Source organism: Gymnodraco acuticeps, unplaced genomic scaffold, assembly GCF_902827175.1.
Source record: "Gymnodraco acuticeps unplaced genomic scaffold, fGymAcu1.1, whole genome shotgun sequence".
NCBI classification, from domain to species: Eukaryota; Metazoa; Chordata; class Actinopteri; order Perciformes; family Bathydraconidae; genus Gymnodraco; species Gymnodraco acuticeps.
The window spans coordinates 1,124,663-1,142,177 of NW_022990358.1; the positions used below are offsets into that span (position 1 = coordinate 1,124,663).

General features: G+C 39.4%; 1 protein-coding gene across 1 annotated transcript in view; it reads right to left on the reverse strand.

Moving 5' to 3' along the window:
• The window catches only part of LOC117551303 (potassium/sodium hyperpolarization-activated cyclic nucleotide-gated channel 1), a 77,822-nt gene that overhangs the window by 10,580 nt on the left and 49,727 nt on the right, over window positions 1–17,515 (reverse strand). Inside the window, exons 5-7 of the mRNA XM_034224131.1 lie at window positions 12,229–12,375; window positions 8,475–8,715; window positions 1,826–1,990 (exon numbers count right to left, since the gene is read on the reverse strand). Coding sequence (XP_034080022.1) covers window positions 1,826–1,990; window positions 8,475–8,715; window positions 12,229–12,375 — 553 coding nt within the window. The remainder of the gene's footprint in view (window positions 1–1,825; window positions 1,991–8,474; window positions 8,716–12,228; window positions 12,376–17,515) is intronic.

The window sequence follows — 17,515 nt, forward strand, 5'->3', positions numbered from 1 at the left end:
CCATTATATATTATTGTATTTCAACTACAATCTCACATGGCCAGGGTTCTTCTTTGAATCAGACGTTAAAAATAAGGAAGGTTGTTGAGGAGCTGAATAAAACTAAACAGGGTCCTGCCTTTTGGCTGGACCACAGAGCTATGCTGTTTCTCAATTCGGTATTTCCCTTAGTACACAACCACGTTGTACACTGTGAACAATTGGTCAGTGTGTGAATTACAACTGAGTAGCTTGTCCCAAATCGCACACAGCTGCTGTGCCCTTCCGCCACTGTTGACTTGCTAGCTAGCTCCACCTCTGTTAGCTAGCTAGCTAGTGCTGCTGCTGTTAGCTAGCTAGCTACTTCCACTGCTCTTAGCCGTTAGCTAGCTAGCTAACTAACTAACAGCAATGTTAGCATATGCGGTACCAAATCATTCAGAACAGAGTAGTTTTATGTTTATGAAAAGACCCCCCAAAACCCCCCAATGTATTACTTGTATTTATACAGTGTTGTGTTCACTGGAGCTTTTTGTTACAGAGCCAAGATGGCAATTGTTGGGGGTGTTCAGTGTTCAGTGTTCGGCTCTTAACTTTTTGACCGTACTTTCAGTGCATTGCATTTTGCCATACTTAACAGTGTGAACGCAGTTACACACTCAAAATAGCAAGTGTAAGTACGTGATGTACTTATGTATGTGAATTGAGACACAGCATTCATGCCTGAAACAGCTTCCTGGTGTCACCTGGCCCTGCTCTTTGTTTCTTTTTTTCTGGTTGATTTTGAGAACTCTGATATTGGGTGGGGTGCTGCTCATACAACACAGTCTCACGGCATTTCGTGTTAAAGTCACGAAATTAATCTATTGATTCGTGTTCATCAACACAATTTGGCAATTTTTTTCGTGTCACATAGAACGATGTAAATGTAAATAATAACAAATTAGAAGGAAAAACAGATTTAAAAATATACAGATTTCAGTATTCTGACACAGAACAATTTTAGAAGCAATGTATTTCTATTGGTAGTATGTTTCGTGCCTGCACCAAATATTAACAAATTAGAAGGAAAAAAAGATGACAAAAAATACAGATTTCAGTATTCTGAGGCTCTTTGCCCCATTTATTTTCCTCACGGACGGCAAAAAAACTCCGACATTACACAATTTAAAATAAAAGGAATAGGGTTAGGCTTAGGGTAAGATATTGAGTAAGAAAATGTTTTTATGAGCCACACAGCTTCCGGTCTTCCAAGACCCGACCGGACAAAAATACGTTGTGCAGGCACAAAACATACTACCAATACAAATACATTGCTTTTAAAATCGTTCTGTGTGACACAAAATCAATAGATTAAATTCATTTTGTGACTATAACAAGAAATGCGTTGAGACTGGGTTAGCTCATACCCAGGAGTGCAGATGAGTGGAAAGAGGGCCAGACACACATGCATGTGAGGTTAGCTTCCATCCACTCGCTGACATCCAGTGGGGGGGTCAACACCAAACCAACGAGGGGGCGAACTGACTCCCTCCCGGACAGCGACATGCACTGCCTTCCAGATAATCCAACCACAAAACGCTACTTTGGTTCTTTAGAAGGATTAATGCTGGTTCCAACAATTTTATCTTTAAGGTTATTTAATACAAAGAAAGACGGAAGTAAAAAGAAAATCAACAAAAAAACAAACAGTGCATACAGGTCATGCAGCACAAGATGGCAGACAATGCTTTTATGAAGAAAGAAGGCAAACAAATACTGATAAAGACAAGACAACAAGGCACGATGACAGGCAGGAGATTCGACCAGTCAGACAGGACATAGGTTAGATGTAGGCAGTTCTTACCAATGCGGTCCAAACGGTCAATGGCGACAGTTTCGAAAGCGCGTCGCATCATGGGGTACTCTTCAAGCACCTCATTGAAATGATCAACAGAGAGGGAGAAGAGTCGGCAGTAGGTGTCTGCACGCACACTCGCTGTTCGTCTGCCCTTGGTGAGCAGACAGATCTCTGCAAGGCGGAAAACACAGGGAGACAAAGGAGGACAAAGAGTGAGAGCATAAAACATTTGACACATAAAGAAGCACCAACTGAAGTGGAGAGTGCAGAAGGACATTAAGGAAATCACCCCAGTAATTGCAATACAGATTACCTTACAGATGAACCTCTACTACAAAAGGTACAGAAGCAGAGGCTAATGCGAATGTAAATAAAACGAGAAGCCCATCAGCGTGGCTGTCACTTGCATTATACTGAGATAATTCATCATCCTGCAGAGAGCTAATGGTCCCATAATGTGATACAGTAGTCAGCTATACAAAAAAGAAATGTAATGGATAACTAAGCAGAGGTATGTTTACGCAGCATTCCTGTATGCCTGATCAGCCACTGTTTCTCAAAGATGTAAAGTGAACACATTCATCAAAACACTTGACCCTTGGCATCAGATTATAACATGGCATTAATCTTATTTCCTGTTGGTGTTAGCTACATTTCCTCTAAAATCAAATGTAAGATAAACACTTGAGATTACAAATGACGGATAGGAAAATATCAACAGGAAAATGTACTAATTGACTTGAAATTATACTCCTTCTGGGACCTCTATATCAGCATATGTATATGTTTAAAGTTGTTGCTAGTCTAGATGAAGCAAATTGTTAACTAATTACATTGATTAGCAGAGTGCTTCCCACTTTAGGGTATGGACCCCTCCAAAGGGTTGTAATGGAATACATTTTAATTTGGCCTTTTAGTGAAACTAAGTGCTAACAAATCTTTACAAGATTAATAGGATGATTAGATGGCTCATGGTGACTTTAAAAGGTTATGCTGTTGATTAAGAAAGTGATTTTTAATGAATTTTAATGACCTAAACTACAAAAAAATAGACTAAAACCCAGTTTCTACGATACAATAAGATGATTTCATAAAACATCTGATAATGAAACCTTATCTTAGTATTATCACGACTTTTAGCTGCTTTTATAGACATGCAGACCAATCTGAATATCCTCACTTGAGCATCTAGTTTAGTGCACAGTCAATAATGTGTTGCTGTAGATCAGTGATTCTCAAATGGGGGTACGTGGACCCCTGGGGGTACGTTGGGGTACTGCAGGGGGTACGTGAGACTTAAACACATTTAAAAAAAGGTTAATTAAAAAAATAATCTTAGTAAAATAAGTTAAATAGAAAACACAATTGTATATAAAACATTCCTAGAACCACCAAGGGGCTCCTCATATAAACATGTCAAATGTGTGTATTGTATTTTATAGTTTTTCACAATAAAATATTACTTAAATTGAAAAACTCCTTGGAAAGATCTGTTTTATAAAAGTGTTATGTTATTTTTTTTCATGCATAAAATGAAAATATCCTTAGTTTGTTGTAATGCATACCACGAAGGAGTTAATACATCACACACTGAGGGAACATCACTATATTGTAATTATTTATATATGCTTTTTCGATCAAACATTTTCGGGATCGGTCAGGGGGTACTTGGCTGAGAAAATGTTCAAAGGGGGTACATTACTGAAAAAAGTTTGAGAAGCACTGCTGTAGATGATATAAAGTGTTAACGCCTGCCATTCACTGCGCCTGATCTCCCCTGTGTTTTCATGAATCAGTGATACGAGGCAGAGGGCTAAATATCTTTCTATCCGCCCATCATTCTTTCATCCTACACTTTTTCTTCTCTTTATAAGGTGGAAAAACACTACCCTTCTTCTAAATATCATCTTCCTTTGGCTTCTGTTCAACCACCAACACCACTCAACCTCCACCCACATTTGCACTTCTGTTGAACCTAAAGCACAATTCCCATCTTCATTAAATCCTTAAATGTTAACTTGTCGTGATGACTTGGCCACACCATGAGCTGTCATGAAAATAGAGCACAGAGTGTGAGAGCAACAGCCTCAAGCTGTGGGTGTGAATAGGTGTTAGTGCTGTAATGATGAAAAAGCTCCCTTAAGTTGTACCTCTGTTAAAGCAGAGAAAAAATGACAAACGGAAAGAAAAATGTGTCTTGTTATATGTCGTTTTACAAAAGAGGCAAACACAAAGACAGATAGTGAAGGGTTGATCCGAAGCTGTATGGTGCTGTGAGTTACAATCAGAGGTAAATGTGTTTTTTTCATGTACTTAATGAGCTTCACAGGGGCTGTTAGACTGATTATTTAACCCATTTCCCTTGCTTACAGTCTTAATGCTAAGCTAAGCTGCCTTAAAGCTCTAGCAACAGACACGAGAATCAATCTTTTCATCAGAATCTCATCATGAAAGGAAATAAGTGTGTTTCCAAATATATCAGTTCTTGGAATATTATATATTGGGAGTTTCTAGTAAGACATGCATGATGTTTTAGTTTACTACCAGTAGGAGTCACTAATAAAGCAACAAAGATGAAAACTGCTATTAGATTGCCTTGAATGTAGTACACACATTACAAAGCTGTTAAACCGATACCCAACACACTTCATCCCCAACCCGAATTGGACCAGCTGTAAAATAATGGAGCAAGCAAAAAAAAAACATGATCTCTTTTCTCACTTTCTTTTTTTGGGATAGCCTTTTTTTAAACTGAACTTATTCATTTTGTCCGTCTAGACTGAGCTCCAGTTGTCAATGATTGTTTGAGAACATGAAGGGAGACATCGAACTGACATATATTTTTGTAAGCCACTTATGTTCACCGTTTTAACACTATACTATTAAGCTGTCTTTGGCTCTTTTTCTGCTGTAACAAAGTACATTTCCCCTCTGTGGGACTAATAAAGGTATTCTGATTCTGATTCTGATATACACATTTATCACAGCAAAATGGGAAGCTATACTTCTGCTTTCTCTAAAAATGTAAATATCCATATGTGTGGGCTATGTCTATTATTTAGGAATTAGGAGGGACCTAATTCAAGTAGTCAAGAACTCAATGTTACTAAACCATGTTAAATTACTTATTTTACTCAACACTATTCCATATGAAAAAGAGTGGTAGACAGTTAGTACATTATCTCAACTAGTGTTCTCAGGTATAATTTGGAGGGACTTTTACTTCTATTTCCTGCTACTTAATACTTCTACTTTACTGCTACTGATATTCAAATATTGTACTTTTAAATGCCTTTCTGTTATCTGACAGCTTTATTTAATTTGAAGATTAAGATTGAGATAATAATACAATAATAATACAACAAATACTTTAAAACATATTATGAAAGGTAGATACACTTTATTGATTTCTTGGTGAAACCAACAAGCTTCCTGGCAGTATATAGTATAACATCTGCAGCATTAAAGTGATGAATACATCAATGCATAAGGTATTACTACTTTTTCAGCCACTGAACATTAGCAATTTCATCTAAAAAGCCTTTTTGTGTGTCCATAATTGTGCATGTGTTCATTTGTGTGTGCGTGTGTATAAGGCAAGGCCATGTTAACACTTCAAGAGATTCAATTGACACGTGTCTGTTGCCATAGCCACAAAGCATCACACTTGACCCCAGGAGCATTTATGGAAACTTGCTATCACTTCCTGTGTCACATACTCTCATGGCAACTGCTCCCTTACTCCTTACATGGTTGTGACTGAGGAGAGACTCAGAGTCCCGGGTGACTGAGGCATTCAAGCCCAATGGGGATATCCATGCTCTGTATGTCATTATCTTAGCATTACACTCGATTAGTCCCTTAGCCTCACAGTGACTTCACTACAGAGCTATGGCACCAATATGTAATACCAGACTACTATGATACCTTAACAGCATGCAGGTGCGGCATTTACCGTTTCTGAAGGCGCAGTGTGACCTACTGTCCTCATAGATGTCCTGCTCATCACTATGCTAATAGTTTCATGTGGCTGGGCTCCGTTTTGTTGCTCTGCTTCCCTCTGTGTCTGTCTCAGTCCCCCGCACCGATTTCTCATTCTGGCCACGGTTTGGCCTGGTTGTAAGGGGAGTGTGAATCATCGGGAAAAAGGGGCAAGAGTGAGATGCCTGGTACAGCCAGCTGCTCCCAACTCATCTACTAATGCTGTGCAAACGGGTAAGAAGACCAGCTGGGCAGAAGGCAACAGCAGGTGGCCCGGCACAGACACAGCGATATGAACAGTGCAACCTTTATTATTTGGGCGGATATAACACAAGTCCTTTAATTAGAAGATGAAATGAGAACAACTAATATATGTTCACTGTTTTATCTGTATGTTATTCCCTTGTTATTGAACATATTACAGATAATAATCTTATACTGCGAACTGTCAGATAGCTTACTGGGCTGGTATATGTACATCTCTGCACAGAATTAATCAAATGAATGAATCAAATACAACAAACTAAACCTAATATTTGTGTGGTACAGAATAACCTTCAAACTGTTTTAGATAAAGCAAACAGTAAAGCTGCCTCAACACGTTTCCTGGATTTATCAATTTGGTCTGAAGAGGTTCATCTTCATTGGAGCAGTTGGTTGGGACTCCTGTTGGTGAACAGTCCAGCACAATAAGTCCTATAGGAGGCCAGGTAATTGTTCATTTCTAACTTTATACTGAGGATGAGATCTGAAATGATTACTCACTGAATCAATAATTTGATTGACAGAAAATCTTTTGACAACTTACATTGTTCTTTGTTTCTAGCGTCAAAAGTGTGAGGATTTGCTGCTTTTTGGTTTATATGGTAAACTAAAATAAATGTGTGGGGGTTTGAGCTTTTTAAAAAGGTTTCTCGGTTAACTGAGAAAATAATCAGCGTATTAATGTACCGTAAAAAGAATGTTTGGTTAGAGCTTTATTGCAGTCTTTAAACTGGATTATGTTTTGCCACGTTGGTGAAGCAGAAGATTGAAATATCATTATTTCTCAAGTTGCTATGGCAAACAGCAGTTGCTCCTTTGAACATTCAGTGCACACGGATGAACATTATCATTATTCTGAAATTGTAAAGGCCACCTAGTTAATGTAAATCCAAACATTCTCTTTTAGCTCTGTTTGTGGTCTCCTCCAGCTTCTAAAGGACATATCTGGCTCTTTTGATGGGAAATGCTACACAAGATTCAAAAGCTTTTCATTATAGCTGCTTAAGAGCCACCATTTGATATACAATGTTAAAAGATTTCGCTTCCTAAAACATTTGATATTTTTGTATGTGCTTGGTCCAAATACGTTTTCATTGTCACAAACAGTATAGTTGTTATACCATAGATCTTGAACAGTTACTGTTGATTACAAGCATCTAACTATCAAAATATAGCTTTGCCTACCACTGTTCTGAATAGGCCATTACACTGCTGTGGTTTCTTTTCTTTGTGTCTGAACTGTTTGATAAATGCGTTCACACTCACTGCCATTAGGATCTATTTGTCAGAGCCTTTTAGGCCGAAGGTTTTTTCCTGACATCTCAGCTTAGTTTCTTAAACAAGATCTACTTGTTCTGTGCCACCATGATTCTTTAGCAGGATATCTCTTGAGCTGCAGCCCCAGAGGATTAATTGTTTGAACAACACTGCCACATATCTTCCCATATGACATGTCCACTTCATGTAGAATTCAAAAAGCACCCACTCCCCCGGCAACCTCATATTTAAAGCAAGTAGCTTTCTACACTTAGTAGCATGACAGCAATTTGAACAAGCAGAAAAAAGGACGACTGATTTTTTTCTTGACTCACTGCCTTCCTTAGCTCGCCTGTGAGACATGAACTGAATGGAGCAAGACACACCAAAGCGAAGGTATTCTTAGACTCCTCAGCCTCTTTCCATAGTGGGAATGAACTCAAGAGATAAAATATGCAAGAACCTCTAAAATAGGAAACTTTGCTTTGCTTTCACATTGACAAAACCTGCAGGCAGACATTGTCGTGTCTGAGTAAACAACGTGCAATGCGATTACATTATTTGAAATAAAACATTTTATGATATCTGTGATGTTTTTGAGAGCAAATGGGAGTGGCACCCAGAGAAAGAGAAAGGAGAACAGAACGAGGGAATAGCTGCTGAGTTTAACACAAAGGAAACGACTGGCTGCTCTTTTCAGTGCCAAGTGTACGCAGCAGGAACCTAAGGAGGGGTAGAAGAGTTCATCCATGTGCATGTGTGTGTGTTTGGTAGTGTGTGTGTGTTTGTGTGTGAGGATGGGGGAGGATCTTCTGTATGTCCTAAAGGGATGCCTGATCCACGCCTTGGCCTATTCCATCGACCAGATGAGTGGTTACGTAACGGCAGAAGCTGACTAACGTCCAACACTGGTTAATGAGAATCTACATCTACAATAAGTGAACTTCGAACAGCATCAAACGCAAGACCTCAGGCTAGACTCGTGTCTCAATATATAACCGTACACTGTGGGAATGCATGCGTGACTGTGTAAGTATGGCGCTCTTGCATGGCAGGACCCACATATATAATTCATATTTGCATTTTCATGTGGAAATCTGTGAAAAATAAATAATTCAAATGTAATTCCAAATTGTTAAGTTTTTGATCTGACCTCCAAAGTAGGATCCATCCGTCAGCTTCATCTCCTTGCTGAACTTGGTGATGACACTCGCAACACCATGTTGAATGAAGTACATCTTCTTCCCCACCGTGCCTTCCCGGATGATGTAGTCGTTTGGTTGAAAGACTTCGAACTTTAACTTGCTCAGCATCCCCGTCACGAAGTTGGGGTCCGCGTTGGCAAACAAAGGCATGGTGGCCACGAGCTTACGGCAGTTAAAGTTAACAATTTCCTGGAGGAGAAAAAAACAAAGAAATATATTTCAATAGATTCCTCGTACAACTTGTTAGTCTTATACAAAAACCCAGCACAAATCCTTCATCTCTGCCGGCATAATTTGGATGCATATTGCTGCTTTATCCCTAATACTCCAAAAGCACTCCCCATCCCTCTTGAGAAGAAACTTTTTGGCACGCGTGAGATATCCTGATGAGTTTGCCCTCTGGTGTCGGCTGCAGGCCATCTCTCCGGTCTCATCCTGTCCCCTCGGACCCAGCAGGAGATTAGGAGCTTGTTGTCTGTTTACCCACACATCTCTGTTGCTGTGCAGATGGAAAGTCGGGGCACTTGGCATATGCGTTGGTGTGTTGGTTGACCCCCCATGAGGGATAGCTCTCCTCCAGTGACAACAGGACACTAACAGAGGGATAACCAATCTCTGGGACGTTCGCAAAAGAGATGTTAGCTCAGCCTCAGATGCCGGTGTCGGCTAATGCCAGGGGGCTCTGACCTCAATCATGCACCAGAACTAATGAATTAGATTGTAAGCAATTTTCATGCCTAACCAGGAGTCCTCTTGGGGAAACAATATTTGGTTATGCCTATTTAAAGATGTGTCATATGGCAGAGAATAAAAGAAAGTGAGACACTGGAAAAGAAAAGCAGCGAAGGTGGGGAGAACAGCAAAACAGTTAGCCTGTTATATTATATTACAGTCTTTGATGAAAAACTGCACTTATTTTCAGATGGTTTAACACTACAGTATAAACATGATTTTATTAAATTTGTTTTGTTACTCTGATAATGCTCTAGCAGAAAATTATAACGTTTTGTGGTAATACAGTTGTGAGCAGGACCTTTTTCCTGCAGAAATGGACATTAATATCTGAGAAATAGCGATTGAATTGCAAACCATTTAATGCAAAGACATCTTTATTTCCTTTTCTTTGAGTTTTTGTCTGCTGGTGCGTCACTGTTGACCAGATTATTCGATACTAGAGACTATCAATTAAACGCTTTTTGGCAGCAAACAATCACTTATTGGATGCAGGAGCGACCTTGAATGCAACACCAAGGAGACTTTTCTAAGTGGTTTCAGCTCACAGCTGCAGCAAAGCAACCAACTGCTCAATGTGATGGATAACCTGGGGCAAACAAGTGTGAATTGATTTTCATTACCAAACGAATACAACAAGTAAAGTGTTCTTGGAAGGAATTTATAGGTACGGTAATGGACCTAAATATATAATAAAAGAACCCCACTCATGTTAAGACTCACGTCTCAGCAGACACATTCTAAATTATTCCTACCCTTGTCCATAGCGTTAGACCAGCATGATTCACTGATGACTCATTACCTGTGACCTACACACCAAACCCAGAGCGGTTTTATCCACTGAAGCAGAGTTGTCACAGGAATATCAGGTACTCATAATTGCTCGAGCAGTCTCAATCCTGCGCACCTGGTTTCCTCGTGCAGGACGTGTGATAAATGACATGCCAGAATCAGTTAAAGTACACTCAGGTTGATTTCATGGGCCCTCCTTTTTGGTCCAAAGCGAGTCTGAGTGCTGGTAAGTGGAGATGATTCTAATCCCAAATTGACCCATAAGTCAGCTCCCCCAAAATGGTGCCGGCAATCAGCCCGACTCAGCAAGCCCCTAACCCTAACCCCAGTGGGTCTACCTGGAAAGGGCCTGGCACTGAGCTGCATTGATTGATTTCTAGCTGCTAAATGGTTGGGGACTGGGATCCAGAAAAGGGATGCAGAGACTGAAAAACAAACATAACTGCTCCTTTCCTTTTAGCCACTTTACTACAGAGGCTAAGTGGGTAGAGCCCTGCAAAACAGAGAGGTGCAGCACTGACAAATTAAGATGCATCTAACAGAGTAAGCTATAATTTGTTACTGTTTGTAAAGTGTACAACGGCTTTTAGAGTAATATGATTTAAATAGGACTTGGCAAAAACAAGCTCATTATGAAAGGTGGCATTGGCACTCTCTTGAAGGTTGGCATTACTCAACTTCCTTTCAAAAGGATGAGAAGAGAGCAAGAGGTGAAGGGAGGTGTGTAGGTAGAGAATAAAGTGATCAAGGTGAAGCCTGGCTGTAACACAGGGTGTTTGCAAAATTAAGTAATTGAGTGTTTTCCTTTCTTTGTTTCACTCACTGTTCTGACATGCTCTAAGCCACACTTGTTGTAAGCCGCTTTTGATTACCTCCGCCAAGGAGTTTGACTGTTTGTCAGCAGGATTACAGAAAAACGACTGGTCCAATTTTCAAGAAACTCAGTGGAACTGTTTTGACTGGGCCAAGAATAAACCATTTCATTTTAGAGAGGATCCAAATCATGTCTTTCTGTGCTTATTTTTGCTCACATGTGTTTTATTTTAATGACATCAACCTGCAGATGGAAATTAGCCTCAATGGCTAAATCTGGCATGTTTACATGATGGACTCAAGTGCTCATGTTAATGAATGTGCATTGTCCTTTCTTAAATAAATAAATACAAACACAAATCACGTGGTTGATATATACACACATTATTAGTCCTAACTGCCTTGGTAACTGAGTCCACTCTTCAAGTGCCTCTATCATTTTGTTTTGAATTGGGTTTCTTGAAAAAATATAAAACTTTGCACAATATAAAAAATGCTCACTCTATAAAGTTGTATGTGTATCCTCTGTATCCTTACTGTCACCTGCATCATAATGTAAACTAGTTTATTTGCTCTGTTTTTAATCAGTTCGATTTTCCTTGTCTGTGTCATAAGCATAACTTTTAATTGTGTGATACTGTCTCTAGGCAGGTTTCGTCTGCTATGCACTGTGGACGTTTTGGTCTAGAGAGTCATACCTTTAAATCCCTGCACCTCCCTGTGAGTGTCTGGGGTCGTGCAGCAGCTCTCCACACTACTACGCTCTGACTTTAATGGGGCTACATAAAAGATGGTCACGACTCCTACGCTTGCTTTGGTTTTTAGTCTTCTCCTCTCCCATATGCCTCTGTGTAATTACCCGTGTAATCTGCTGATACGAGGAGGTCAGACAGAAACTTAAAACTTAACACAGACTCTGTAATAAAGAGCACCATTCTTTCTAATGGCTGCTTTTTTGTGAATAATATCCTCAGTTAATTCAAGCTGTGTATCTAGGTAATGTTTCTATGCAGATTTTTTTCATCATGTTGACAAATGCTCAGTGTGGGTTCACCCAGGATGCTTAGGAAAATCTGTTTTGCTTCTTTTTTTCCTCCTTTGACCTTGTAAAATGAGATGACAGGTATTTCAGTTTCATCTCCAAATGAAAATGTACTCTTCATCTTCAGGGAATAAACTCATTCATGTTGCTAAACAGAAACCACTGTGACAGCTCACCTGTCAAGATTGTGTTTTATTATTTGAATTTTGAAGTGTGTGTTCCAAAAATAAAGCCATCAAATGGCCACTCTTAAAAGCATGTTGCTAAGGAAGAAAACTAATGAATCCATTCAGTTTGGGGTCTTAAGAGAGAAGATGTCTCACCTCCTTCAGAGGGTCGTTGAGTTCACTCAGGATGTTGTCCTCATCAAAGATTTTGCCTTGGTAGCGATGCTCATAGTAGTCGTGGATTTTCTGCCGCATGTCTGCTGGAAGCTTGTGGAAGGACATGTATTGCTCCACTTGTTTGTACTGGGGAGATAAAGAAAAGCAGATGGAAATCAGTTGCTGCATAAATATGTACACCAAATATCCTAGTGCTAATAAGCAATACAAACAAGCAGAGAACACCTTGGATAAACAACAAAGTCTACAAGAGTGTGGTTGTCACAGAGTGTGTATTTGTGTCTCGGTATTGAGGACAAGCCATGCTCTCACAGTGCCATGTCCTGGTTCTGTGTGGGGGGAGGCAGACAGAACGAGGGAGGCAGGTGGTGAATGAAGGTAAGAACAAGTACAGACCCGGGGCTTTGTCAGAGCACTTCCTATTATCTCCCCCATGCAGGAAGCCGGGTCCCAATAGGCAGCCGAGCTATGATCTGATGTGAACTAGCAAGGCATACCTGATATCCTGAGAGATTTAGAGCTGCATAGACCGCAAACCAGCAGCACAGAATGTAGGACTGATCATTTTTGCATGATTTTTCTTCAATGTTTTTGTTGTAAGATGTTTAATTCTGAGCATTTGAGTAGCACAGATTAGAGTACTGATGTTTTGCATCTGCCAAGGTGACGCCAAAGAGATTCTCTCTCTTTATTGTCTGTAAATCATTTTTCTTTTTAAGTTAAAATGTATTGAAAGCACCTTTTAACTTGCCTTCCCTACAATATGTAAATAGCTTTTCATGACAGTTTATTGATTATAAATGTGTTAGCTAACTTCATGTATTCACAATAATTATTTAAAACAAAAATCAACATCAAAATTACATTTCAAAATGATAATAAAATAATATGAAATAATTGTAGCAATTTCTGGCTTGAAATAATTAATACACCATTTTAGTTATGATTCTTAAATATTCGTATGTTTTTTGTAGTTTCCTGTACTAATTCATACTGCAAGGTAAGATATCAAAATGAATCAAAGCAGTATTTTCTACATTATAACAATGTAACTATTTATGCAAAATTAGCAGTTGTTATGATTTTCCTATTAAAGAGTATTTAATTTAATTTAAATCCCTGGTTAAATAATGTTGTGGTTAGTTAGTTGCTAGTTGTGCTTTAGAAACAAATGTCACTGCAATGAGTTTCAGTTCTCCGGATTTAGAGGTTGAATCTCAAAAGATTGGATTCAAATAATAAATAAATAAAATGTATAATGATATCAAAACCGTTGCTGTTATTGTTGTTACTCACAGTACACTACACAGGCCAGAAGAAGAAAGGCAGAGGGATGGATGACACAGATGAAAGAAAGGATGAGATACTTTGTGTCCTCTCTATCAGAGAGCCAGATGGCCTGTGACTCTACTTCTTTTTTTTCTTGCTGCACATGCATGGCTGGACGCATGACTTTTCCATTTGTGCAATTCTGCCAGTAACAAAGATGTAAGAACGTCCTGTTCTGGTAATTAGTTTGGGAAATCAAAATCCGTCCACATTAACCTGAAGGTGAGTATTGACCCAAATGAGAGAAAATAAAGATAAAATGCTCATACAGCTCATCTATTTTCATCAGTCTCTGTCTCGGTCCAAGGCCCTGACACATTGAAAATAAACACCGTCTCTCACACTGCCTCTTGTAATCACAGTGGAGCAGTGGGTGAGAACCAGCAGTAGCAGAGAGGATGGTAGTCTAGTCCAGTGTCAGGCTCTATGGCCACGGTGGTGCAGAAATGCTGCACAATATATGATTTTTCCGTGATGGAGACGACGCTTCTTATCTCTTTAAAGGGGCCCTATTATGCTTCTTTGGGTTATCTCTTGCCTGTAGTGTGTTGTATAGTATTTTGGGCATGTAAATGGTCTGCACAGGCTTAAATCCCTCCAGAGCAGGGGTGTCAAATTCAAGGCCTGCGGGTAAATCCAGCCCACAACCTCATTGTATGTGGCCTGCAAGAGCTCTGAAAGAATATAATGTTTATTATACGGTTACATACCGCTGTACAGATGCCTGTTGCCCATAAACTACATGTCCCACAATGCATCTCATTTTGTGACATGCACATTGAAGAGACTTGCAATTATTGTCAATTATTTGCCCTAGACTTCTGCTTTCAGACGTAGTTAATTATGAAGTTATTACCCTATCCGATAATAATCCAATGCAGAGGAAATAATGTAATATATTACATCATTTTATATATGTATATTTATATAGTCTTAAAGTTACAACAGGCCCTTTAAGTGCAACCATAATGCTAATGTGGACCGTGATGAAATTGAGTTTGTCAGCCCTGCTCCAGAGGAACTGGAGAAGCTGGTTTGATATATTCCCAAATTTGTAATTGTATTGGTTAATTATCCAGTCATACGTTTTAATGGAGTAATTTAGATAAATGCTGACTACATTCCTCCTCTCTATGTCTCTCACTGTGCCTCATATTCTCTCTCTCTCTAGAGATAGTCAGTACTACACTCACAATGGGGTGAACCATTTAGTACCAAATTAACCCACTTCTGTTCTTGCCAGTGGCACTGTCAGCCTTCCTGTTGATATAATACAGTCAGAGGGACACTTTTTCTATCTGCAAGATATAATATCCATGGAAATATGAAATATCACTTGTCATCTGTTCTGCAAAGAGTGCATCTTGATAAATGTGTTTTTAAAGAGACCTAGTGAGAATTTTATTTTATAACCTATTTATGTCATCTAGGGAACAACCAAATGTGTTTGTATCTCTGGCTTAGAAAATAGCCATTTCCTGTTAAAATAATTAATTAAATGTTTGCAGAAATGTCATGACACTTAATTTAACAGTAGTCCAATTTCAAAAACCATTATTGTAAGAAATAATGAGGAAGAAATAAACGGAAATCTTGACGAGTGGTAATGAGAAATTGATGGTCCTCATGTCTGGGCGGTAAATATGTATCTTTTCATCTAACTGTCGGCAAGACAGTGAACAAGCAAATCCCCCAAAAATGTTGAACTAATCCCAGACAGCATTTTTGCTTCTCTACAATGCAAATGCTTATAGTATACAGTAGTATTTACTGTTTCATACGTAAGTGCCTTTTTGAAATATTAATGACATAAACGGCTGCACATTTAACTTGTTGAATGGCAGGCTATTGTTTTAAAAACCTTAGTGCAGACAGGAAATATAGTTTGTATTACACTCATCGTGAAATAAGGCAGTGATTATATATGTCTTCACACAAAGCCCTACAGCTGATGTCTGCAGGCTTACAGTGACTCAGCTCTGAAGACTCACAGCAGGCATGTCTTGCTTTATATTGCATTTCCTTCCACCCTCCCCACCATTCCTCTGGTCCCCCTGTATCTTTCTCACAGTTTCTCTCATTTTGTTTCCTTACATCTTTTCAATGAAAGCCTTCCTTTCTTTCATCATGAAGTCGTTTTTATTGTAGTTCATCGTGTCGACAATAATCAAGCTTTGTGCAAGTTCAATCAGGAAGACGTTACTCATTCTTTCTCCCAATTCCCCAGCTGCCTCTAATAGGCCTGTATTGGCGTTAACCTTTTGCCACGAATAGCCAATCATTGTGCTGCAGTTAAACCTTAAATATCTTCTTCTCCTCTCTGTGATCAGCTGTCATTTCAGGCGACATGGCTGCGACCCTCATCCATCCCCTCCACCTCCAGTGCCCAGGTAAAGCTCATCACAAGTCCACCAAATCTGTATCTATACTCTTTATCCTATCAACATCTGATCACCACCCATGTCTGGACCCCAGGGGGGATATTCTACCTACGGCTGCACCTCCCTGTAAAGATACATCATATTACGATGGGGTCTAAATGCCAGACACTTCCTAATTCGATCATCTTGCTCGGGTCAATACATATTCTTAAATCAGAAAAAAGTCTCTCCTGATTGGAATAATAACTTACATGAGTCTTTCCCCTCCCTTCTCATAAACCTCATATGTCCTTAGCTGATGTCTAAACTCACACCAACACCCCTCTCTGCGTGTTACCTCCCCCCCGGCTGTGGCAGCGATAGATGTAACGTCTACAGGCTGAGTCCCCTGAACCCATCCCTGCTGCTCCTCAGCCTGCTCCACTGCTATGCACAGCCATGCAGCAAATCAGCCCGAGCAGACTCTGGCTACACACTGGGGCTCTGATACTGCAAACATGGCATTCGCAGCTTCCATGTTGTCAGTTTGATGCCCTGGGGGAAGTCGAAAGGCCAAAGTGGGATGTAGATTAAGCCGATTTTCTGTGAAGCAGATGTACATCACATACTGAGAAAGACACATGTCACTAACTCAAACAGTGACTTCCAACCGCTGACTTGTTTGCTGCCGGCGACCCTCAGCCATTAATTTTTGTATAAATGTGCTCTGACATCGGTTAATCTTGCAACGATCCAACATATAACCACGTTTTCAATTATGATAAATTCCCGCTTATAAGGAAATTGGCTCCATGCTGGTGTTAGATAGTGGTGTTTTACAGAAAAGGGCTTTTTATTTTCTGATCTGATATCAGTTCTGCTGTCAATCTATACCTGAATAAAAAAAGACATGCAGATTATTAGTGTAAGGATGGCCTTTTTCCTTATTGCTATCTTTTAAAGGATGATGACACTGAATAATTAGGACTCATGATCCCATTTAATTTAACTTCTTTAGCGTGATGTTGACTCTCCTTATGTGGAATTTCCACCTTTTCCTTTCTTTTGTTTTTGGTTGTCTGTGGCTTTGTATTATAATGACACTGCAGCAATTAGTATTGTGTTTTACATAAAGGAATAAAAGCTTGTGCACCTAATGATGAATTTTAAGTGCCATGTATAACAACACTGCAACACTGCACCAAAAACGTCAGAGCAATCACAGAGCCGTTGTTTCTCTGGATTTTCATTGACCATGGAAGCAGATGGCAAGGTCAGGCCATCCTTTTAGAATGAATAGATAACGGCTAAATGCTTTTATGTGCGCGGTAATGAAAAGGTATTTTAGCATGTCCTGTTGTAGTCACAGCCAAGGTGACTCTGCTGATGCACTGATAAGAATCATGGCTACAACATCCTGCAGAATAATTGATGAGTACTTTCCTGCCTTTAGGTGTGTCTGTGAACATACAGTACTTTAATAAAAGCAATTGGCCTTCAACTAACAATTATTCTTTACGTATCATTTAAATTGCTTAAAAGCTGAGAAATATGGTTGATTCATCGATAAGGTGGTT